The following is a 9,576-nucleotide window of genomic DNA, read 5'->3' on the forward strand; positions in this document are numbered from 1 at the left end:
TGATTTACTGTTATTTCCTGGACAGTCCTGTGGCCTTGCAGACAGGTAAACATAACTAGCAGTTTCGGGCGAGAGATGTGCTATGCATGCCAGGTTTTTAATATTTCATTTTAGGCTTTTTTTTCCCTTTCCTTTTTAAAGCTTACCTCATTGCTGCGAGCTGTGAAAACTTGGCTTGTCATCCCGTTGCCTAATTGCTTCACCCTCTACAATTAATGGCAGGAAACAAGGATAATCTGTAGAGAGGCTGGATGTACTAAAGTTCAGTGTTCACAGGGTCTGGAGGGGGAGAGAGGTTAAAAAAGTTTAAGAGGCTTGTGAGAACGAAAAGGACAGTAACCAATGGAGGCAAGAGAAAAAGAGAGAGCCAGGGAATGTCTTCTAGTTACCTCTGGGGTGATTATCTTCTTGAGATCCCCTCTGCGTCCTATGGGCCCCATTTGGAAATTTGAGGGTCTTGACACAGGTCGTAGCAGGGTTCAGAGTGTGTAAATCAGAGGCTTCTCTCCCCACTGGATGCTCCGTGACCTCCCTGCTGAACATCCTGAGAAACAAAGCCCACAGCCCCCTGCCAAGTTCCAGAGAGCCCCCTCTCACGCCAACACGGCAAGATGCTGCAAGTGCATTTACTCCGTTACTGTACTTTTCAATACAATTTTGAGGTATTTGTACTTTACTGTTTCATGCTATTTTATACTTTTACTCTGCGAATATTGTACTTTTTACTCCACTAAACTGATTTGACAGCTACAGTTACTGAATTTATTTTATGGATGCAAAAGTGAACATTCAAAAGATAATTAGTTCATAAAACATAATGCACTGTCACAGGTTAAAGGGCCGAACGTGAAGTAGTTATAAGAAGCTCCACTTTCACCGGCTACAGGATAAAAATACTGGCAACACATTTATGCATCAGTATTAATAGCCCAGTAATATCATACATAATAATAATACACTCAAATGGGATAAGTTTTTACTTTGATAATTTAAGTACATTTCACTAGTAATACTTTTGTTTGTTTGGCTTTGAAGTGCAGGACTTTTACTCATCATTAAAGGTGCCCTGCCACACAAAGTTTTACTTGCATTTTTTCCCAGTTGCGCTGGGTAAAGGATGCCGATAGCCAGGCTCTCATTGGCTAGCTGTAGCCAATCAGAGTCAAACTGCTTATCTCGTTAAATATTAATAAGAACTGGCACATATTGAGCCAAGTCTTCCTGCAGGCTTTCTACACCACACTAGAATGCCTTGAAACAAGGTAACCAAAGTATTTTTTCCACAAAAAATCCATGGTTGAACATTACCACAAAGAATGAAATGAAATACGTGTGGCAGGTCACCTTTAAGCATTTTTGGATTGTAGTATTGTTGCGTATACTTGAATCTGCAATAAAAGAAACGGGGCAGCGTACTCAAGCTGTAAACACAGCACTGACATGTTATCAACTTAGCAGTTGTTAGCAGTAGCAGTTAGCAGATGAAGTCCCTCACCTGGGTGTGCGTGCGGGACTTCCTCAACAAGTCGGATTGGTGACCTTTACCTTTTACGACGCACATGCCCCAAAAGAAGAAGTGTGCAAAAGCGCTTGTTTGAATTGAATGTCATGTTAGCAGATAACTAACACATCCAGCAGATAGGATATCTGATCGCAACTTTGGCATTCACCTGGAGTCGTGTTTCTAGCTTGTTGTTGACTCCAATGTTCACTTTTTGGTCTCCATCAACTCATCTCTTTAGCTGCTAAATGCTCCACCATGTTCACCAGCTGGGTGCTTACTTTGTCTGTCTGCCGTTTAGTGCTGGGCAGGTACCGTACTGTGGGGTATTTGAGCTTTTGGAGCTGCCTGCTGTGTTTGATAATGATGCCGATGAGAGCAGTGAGAGTGAACCCCAGCTGTGAGCTGAGAGACCCTAAAATACCCCGTAGAGCTGAGGGTAACGGCAAAGATGGGTGATAACTCTGTGGATCCCTCACTATGAGTGACCTCCCATAAAACAACATGATTATACCCGCTTTAATCATTGATCGGAATACTTGTACTTTCATTTACAGCAAATGCAGTCAAGCAATATGTTCATGAACACTTCCTGTCACAGGAATCCACTGTCCACTGCACTTTTTAGTACTGATCATGAAGGCAAATTAACAAAAGGGTGACCCGAGACAAAAAAACATAACTAATTTGATTTATTTCTCAATCTTTTAATAGGTATCAGAAAAATGACTTTGGGATTAAGACAGTATATTTTTGGGCCAAACAATCTATTATAACCTTTTAGCATATTGTAATTCAAGTGGTCTGAAAGAAATAAAGATTTCAGCACCTTTGCTCAGCTCTGCATTCAAGCTTTAGAAAATCTAGTCCATGACTGGACACTTGGGCCAATCACAGGTCATTTCAGAGAGAGAGGACATTCCCATGGGCTGTTCCACACATGCTGACAGAGAGAGGAGAGGGACAGTTGTCAAATATGAGCCCTGATTAGTTTCTGCTAAAATCCTAAATAAACTCTGGAGCTGTATGGTTGCCTTCTTTTTCCAGCATTATATGATTAAATGAAAAAAAAGGAAATGAATTTACAGACACCCAGGACTATTTTTGTGCACCAATGTCTAATTCTGGAAAGCAGTAAACACCCTTTAGTGGCAACAGTTAGCGGCAGTGTCCTTGTTCTGATTGATGTTTGGATGTCTGGCATAATGTTGCAGATCCCAGATACTGCCGCAGACAGACAGACAGACGTTTCCACTGTTAGTGTTTTCTCCTGGCTGAGTTAGACCTTGGTGGCATGCAAACAATGGGTGGCCTTGGGATAGATGTGTTTTTAACCTGGTTTGCTTCGATTTCAGAGAGAGAGAGAGAGACGGGGAGAGGGAGGAGGAGAGATGGTAAACACATGCCCCCCGTAGGTCTAAATGCGTGGATGAGGCACAGACATAGAGAGGTGTGGAATGCTGATGACACAGGATGTAAGGGCACACCAAGTTGTTTTTAATCAGGGAGCTGTTGTTGACTGTGAAACCTACAGAATAACATAGTTAGAATCTCCCTCTTCTTCACTTAAATCCCTTTCTATTATTCCCTCTCTCTGTCTGTTTCACTCTGAGGTCAACATGCAGCCAGAGAGTGAAGCAGGTGCAGGTTTTTTTGTGAATAGTAGTCTGACCCAGGCTGTGGGATCTGTTGATCTGTTTTCTGAATCACCTCAGGGTGCAGCACGTCGCCCACGGACAGCTGCATGGCAACTTGTTTATGCTCACATGGACCACAGCATGGAGGTGCACACAGATGAACGTTGACATGAGGGGTGTCTTCTGTAAGATAGATACTGTTTATCCAGATTTGTAGTCTTATTTCTGGATACATTTGCTAAATGATGGTATCACAAAATGTTTCTCTGTCTCACTCTTGCCTCTCTATCACTGTCAATCTATTTCAAGTGCCAGCATGCTTATTTTGGTTTTACATGACTTACTGAATGAATCGCTGCCAAGGACTAATCTGTGGCTCGGCATCACTTTCACATGTCTTGTTGTTGGTTTCCACAAACCCTCCAGAAGGCTTAGATCGTCAGACGCTGGTCTCCTTTCTGTTTTTATGGGCCTACTCTCTGGATCAAACTGCCTGATGATATGATATATACTGTTTTGTCTTTCAAAAGCAAGCTTAAGACGCACCTGTACTGCCATACATCTGTCTGTCTGTCTCATTTTCTCCCGCTCTTTTTAGGTGTGTATGGGTGGGTGTTTATATTGGTGGGTGGGCATGACTCATTTTTCTAGATGTACTTAAATACGTGTATTTCATGCCTTATTTTATTCATAGTTGTTTTGTGTGAAGCACGCAAACTACAGTTATTCTTTGGAGTTTATAAGCCTTGAGGACTGCAGCTGCTATACTGTATGCAGCGGTACAGGTGATGGTAAATAACCTGCACTGTGAGAAGAAAATGGGTACTGGGCACTGATATGCAGACGTATTAGCTAAGCCAACCAAAAGAAACCTTGATGTTCTTTTGCATAGGTTTTACTGTCAATTCTTTAGCACCTCTAGTCTCCGCTACAGTGAAACCCTTCAAAAACAATGAGGGTTTCACATGCTGGCCTTGGTAAAAACTGGTCTGATGCATTTAGATACCAATGAGAACAGAAGGCAATCGGTTAGGATCTACTGTGTCTTTGAACGTGCAAAAGACGTCTGCAAACCAAAGCAAGCTAGCGTGTAGACCTGAAGCTGAATTCACCTGTAGGCCTACTGTGTACACAAAACAAACACGTATGATTTATTAATTACTGCAAAATGCTGCAACACAAATAAATGCTATAGCTAGGCCTAATCTAAGCACTGTTTATGTCAAAGATGTATGTATAGCTGTATTGTATAGTAGAATAAATTCCCTTTCCTCCACTCGCAGTTCTATCCAAAGCTCTGTACAAAACAGGTCAAAGTCAAGACGGAAAATATAAGGTCATTAAACTGACAGAAAACTCATCACAACACATAACTCAATCCTGTTTTCCTGTTCAAACACTTGGCTCCTTCGTGAACCTCAAGCTGGAATTCACCTAAATAACTTCATGTTGGAAAAAACATCAGCAACTGAAATTTTGAAAAAAGAAATGCCAGACCAGAATCTTCCAGATCTCATTGGTCTCATACTCTTGTCAGAAGGAAACGTAGATTTGGTAGACAGATGAAACGAAAACTGCATGGCATATGGTGGGAAAGAATAGGAAAATCATACTTCGATACAGCTTAGTTATAACCAACACCTTAAAATAACAATTTACGTGTTCACACGCCTTTGATTCTGATGCCATGAATACGTGCAGCCAACAGATAAGTGGTTTCAGACCAGAAGTCTTTGTCTCACACTGTGAAAAAGGATGGAAAGTTTAGAAATGCAGTCCAGATTGGCACCAGATCTGATTTTCCGTTCATTGTGACCAGTGGAGTGAATGTAAACTCTAAAATCAACTAAGAATAATACTGCCCTCTGGTGGTCAGAAGGTAAACTGCACAACCTAGTAATAAAAAAAAAATGTCCTTTCTATATATATATATATATATATATATATATATATATATATTAATATATTATATAGATAGATATATATATATATATGTGTGTATATATAGAACCATACCTGCATTTAAAGAAATGCATCTGCATGATCAACAACAACCCAACTTGTACCCACAACACTGCTGCAGAGTTGCTTCATCACTGGCTACATGGGATTTAACCTTGTGGCATTTGGTCACTTAAAAATAAATCGACTCTAGTTTCAGTGGCCTTGCTTGTGTCATTTATACAGAGATGCGTGTGAGAAAATTATATAAATAAACTATACTTTATTATTTTTTAAAAATTTTTTTTTACAGAGGACGAGTTTCATTCTTTACATATACTATGCTTTGCTCCCATATGGACATGGGAAAAAAAATTGCCTCTAAAATCTAGAAACTATAAAGCTAATTAAGTGAGAAATTGAATACACATTGTAGGCTAAGCAAAAATGGCATGGCAGTAGATCAGTCAGTAAGGAGTTGGATTAGGAGCCCGAGGGTCGCCGGTTCACGTCCCCATATGTACCAAAGTATGGTGGTAGATTCACTCTGACATCTCTCCATTTGGTGCGTGTGTGTTATATCAACAGAGTATAAACTGTAATATCCTCTTGTGGGATTATTACTATTATGAATGTAACAGAGTATATTCATCAGTTATTCTTCCCCCAGCACAATGTATAAAACCATTGGGGTTTCCTCTCCCTGTTACATGAACGTACAGTAGTCTACATCGAGACTGGTCCAGTGAACTAAGACTATGGTTTGGGAGGATTGTGTAGTTAGGATATGTTCTAAAAATATACAATACTCCCAAATTATAGTCGATAACAAAAAAAAATATATATAAACTAAAATAAATGAAGGTGCATTGGTCCACTATACACATGTACAGCCCTTTATGTATTGCCCTTAGTAACTGACTTCATTTAAAAACACGTGTGCAATTCTTTTCTAATTATCTCAACAACTGGCGTAATATATTCATCAAACTTGTAACAACAATATGGACAACAATGACAGCAAATTGCATAATTTTTACATAACTACAAAGGCGCCAGGATTATTAAATCCTGGCTGTTAGCCTGGTCCCGCTAGCTAGCTATAGAGAATACATCTCCATGGTAACGCAGGTTACGCAAGTCTAGGCTAAATTCATCCAAGATAACTGGAATATCCTGGCTTAATCCTTTATCCTGGTTTTGTGTAATATCCCCAAGGATTCAAAATCTTAAAAGAAATAAGTATTAGAATCAAAATAAAAGTATTGCTCATGCAGAACGGACACTTCCTGCATGTCTATGCTGTTGGACTATAATTATTGATGTAATAACGTGCAAGAATCAGTAAATGTTGCAGCTGCTAAAAAGTGTGGCTTTCAATTAGTCAATATACTTCTGAAAAGTTTAATCTATAACAATTAGTGGATTTTTATTTTGTATTAATGCAACTAGCAATTAAAGCGGTTTAACATGCACAATGTGCTCTTACCACAAGACACTAGATTACAATCACATAAAATATGGATTTTACCACATCTATTGAAATTAAATTTATGCATCAACTTAATATTTAGTATCATGAATGATGAAGTCCACAGTGCATTTACACATCTGTGTGTAATCTCATAGCCTCTATACTTTGACCACATCTGACTAACCAATATCCAGGAGGAAAACTGTTCAAATCTACTCAACTATACACATTAAAACACAGGACATCCACGCTCATCTTAATAACCAAATTTATTTCAAAGCATCTGAACAAGTGAGATCGTAGGCCATTTCAAGTGAAACTGACAGGGTCACAGTCTTCACAGTATGGACTCGCACCTCAAAACTTCAGCTGGCCCTATAAAGAGAAGAAATCAGTCACACTCAAAAACTACATTCAACTCAATCAGCAAAAAGCCATTTCTCTGTATAAACATGATACTTGCAGGGTTCTAGTTAAGCACCGTCATGTTTTTTTTATTTATTTTTTTCCAGGAGAAAATTGAGTGCCGTCCTGATGACTGGCTCCAAGAACCACACCCATGCATGGACACAGCCTAAAGGCACGGTAAACTGCAAGTCACTTAAATTACAATTGGAATAAAAAATAAATAAATAAATAAACCCTGTTTTGTGTTGAGGTGGGCCACGATCGGTTTGTTGCATCCATTACACTGAAAGCATGCAACAACAACGATGACTCCCCCCCCCCACGAGTGGTTGACAACTTCAACATAATGGGGTCAGAAATACACTAACTGAAATATAACCGTTGCATAACAATACAGATCAAAATGCTGTGCAATAATCCTCCATTTGAGAAGCTTAAGTGTTCAGCTTGGTCAACACTGTCAAAAAACTCTAGATTAAATTCAATGGTAATTGTGAGGACACGGACTGTGGTGTTTTTATATTTAACTGTACTGAAAGATGTTTTATATATATATATATATAAAAAAAAAAAAAAAGGGTTGTCAACCCCGGTTAAAGTACAGCACACTCAAACACCTTCCAATATAACACAAAACACAGTGATTTTAGTCTTTAATGAAGACTTCTTTCATAGAGAGACTACTTACTGTAGGTTGCAATATTACATTTTGCTTTACAGTGTGCAGTGTTTAAGTTCTTTCTGGTCACTGACTATACGCTAGTGCAATGGCGTAGATGAGATGCAACTTATTTCCATTATCTAAAAATATAAAATATGTATGAAACCTTTGTTTATTTTTTTAAATGAATAGAATAGTGTCTTTAAATCGCTGATAGGTGTCTCTAATGCAGACAGTTTGGGTGATGTCAACCGTTCAACAATTATCAGTGAACAGGCCAATAGATGTGGCTCGGTTTATTACCCCCCCCTCTCACCTATCGCAGCCTCCTGGCTTCTCTTTCAGACTCCAGAAGTGTCAGCACATCTCCTTCTCTGACTGGGCCCTTCACGTTCCTGATGATGGAGCGGTTGCTGTCGTCCATGAACTCAACACGGACCTGCAACAAGAGCAGATGAAGGGCCGTGATTAGACTGAAACACAAGTCGAGCCTTCGACATGTTTACAGGTAAATCTGACGTGAAGTTAGGGATCTACTCTAAAGTTTACATGGGTATTAAAATCAAACAAAAAAGCATATGGAAATAATCAGCGATGAAATGGAATAGTCTACCTGGATGACTAACTCCTTTAGTAGAGCTCAACTACCAACATTGTTCTCAAAAAGAAAAGTCATATTATACAATTTGAACATCCCCATATCAATATTTTTTGCACAACCTGCACTACACCTTAACAGTTCCCATTAGTTATATTGTATACATTTATTATTGCGTCTTTTTATTGTAACATATCTATTCAGCATTGATGATCTTGACTGTAGCAGTACTTTACCTTATTGTTTATTCCCTTAAAAATGTTTAATGCATGCTCCAAATACACCAAGACAAATTCCTGGCTGTGTTGCATGTAAGTGAGCCAGAAAACACGCAGACATGAACTTAAGATACGTAAAACCAACCGCATTCATCGACAAAGTAAAATATTTCCGGGTCTACCGTTTCTATTTTGTAGTTACCTGATATATTCGGGATGAGATATAACCCCTGTACTTCACGGTGTAAGATGCTAACTCGTTGACATTATAAGCATAGCTTACCTGTGTACATTGTCCCTGGGAACCAGTTCTTCCGAGCACCTTGGTGACCTGAAACAACGACAACATCATCATAAGTGAGATTGACGATAGAGGCTTTCCAACTAAAATAAGTCCAGAGCAGTTCACAACAAGCTACTAGTGAACTCGCTAGCTGGCAGACTGTAGCATGGACGGGCCTCCATGATGGATGCACGAGAGCCGACGTGCCATACGCTAAATAATGTATTAAAGTGAATATGGCTTCAATGTTTCGGGACCGTATAAGACATTAGTTGTTACTGTAGCCATATATCCGTTCGGATATAATTATTTCCACCATAATATACATTTTCTTACTCTTGCGAGCTTGATCGGCTGCACGCGGCTGGCGTCCATGTTGTCAGGTTAGACCGGAAAGGAAGTCACGTGGTGCACGGCAGAGCTATATGGTAACAGTACTTCTTATTTGTTTTTTTAAATTCACAATTTTATATTAACTGTACGTGAATTAGGAAACGATTGACCAAATGACATAACCAATATATACTGTCAAATGACTGTTTTTAATCAAAATTTAATTTAAGATTTTAACTTCCTTTTCCGGCGAATGGCCAATACCATTCACGCAAATCGTCATGGGTGGAAGCCTGGACCGTACCATTGGTCATTGTATCATTTTTTGCCATTTCACAGGTTTTAACTTTAGAATGTGAAATAACAGTGACAAGTTCGGCAATTGTCTTTGTTGTTTAACACATATTTTTGACATACATGCAAATGTTAATTGCTTTCTGTTGTATATTGAATTCTTTCAGAGACTACAATATTCTACAGTTTTTTGATTGCGATGTCTGTAACACACACGCACACACGCAC

At 39.1% G+C, this 9,576-nt stretch overlaps 1 protein-coding gene and 1 long non-coding RNA gene across 2 annotated transcripts in view; one reads left to right on the top strand and one right to left on the bottom strand.

Annotated features, from left to right (window-relative positions):
- LOC116699581 (uncharacterized) overlaps positions 1–7,864 on the top strand; it is a 9,030-nt gene extending 1,166 nt beyond the window's left edge. The window contains exons 2-3 of the long non-coding RNA XR_004334461.1: positions 1,813–1,817; positions 7,855–7,864. This is a non-coding gene — a long non-coding RNA (uncharacterized LOC116699581). The remainder of the gene's footprint in view (positions 1–1,812; positions 1,818–7,854) is intronic.
- rps28 (ribosomal protein S28) lies at positions 6,804–9,163 on the bottom strand. Its single transcript, XM_032532245.1, has 4 exons — positions 9,058–9,163; positions 8,722–8,769; positions 7,939–8,061; positions 6,804–6,928 (listed from the first exon to the last, which is right to left on the bottom strand). Exons 1-3 carry the CDS (start codon positions 9,094–9,096, stop codon positions 7,939–7,941), a joined length of 210 nt encoding a protein of 69 aa, XP_032388136.1. The 5' UTR covers positions 9,097–9,163; the 3' UTR covers positions 6,804–6,928.
- Positions 9,164–9,576: the final 413 nt, after the last annotated feature.

The sequence above is a fragment of the Etheostoma spectabile genome, chromosome 12 (genome assembly GCF_008692095.1).
Source record: "Etheostoma spectabile isolate EspeVRDwgs_2016 chromosome 12, UIUC_Espe_1.0, whole genome shotgun sequence".
NCBI classification, from domain to species: domain Eukaryota; kingdom Metazoa; phylum Chordata; class Actinopteri; order Perciformes; family Percidae; genus Etheostoma; species Etheostoma spectabile.

Bases quoted from the DNA above. Each gene is read 5' to 3' on its own strand.
- rps28 (XM_032532245.1), bottom strand. From the start codon at position 9,096: ATGGACGCCAGCCGCGTGCAGCCGATCAAGCTCGCAAGA. The intron at 8,770-9,057 runs GTAAGAAAATGT...TCGTTGTTTCAG, and splicing joins AGCCGATCAAGCTCGCAAGA to GTCACCAAGGTGCTCGGAAG. The intron at 8,062-8,721 runs GTAAGCTATGCT...CTCTTGTTGCAG, and splicing joins CCCAGGGACAATGTACACAG to GTCCGTGTTGAGTTCATGGA.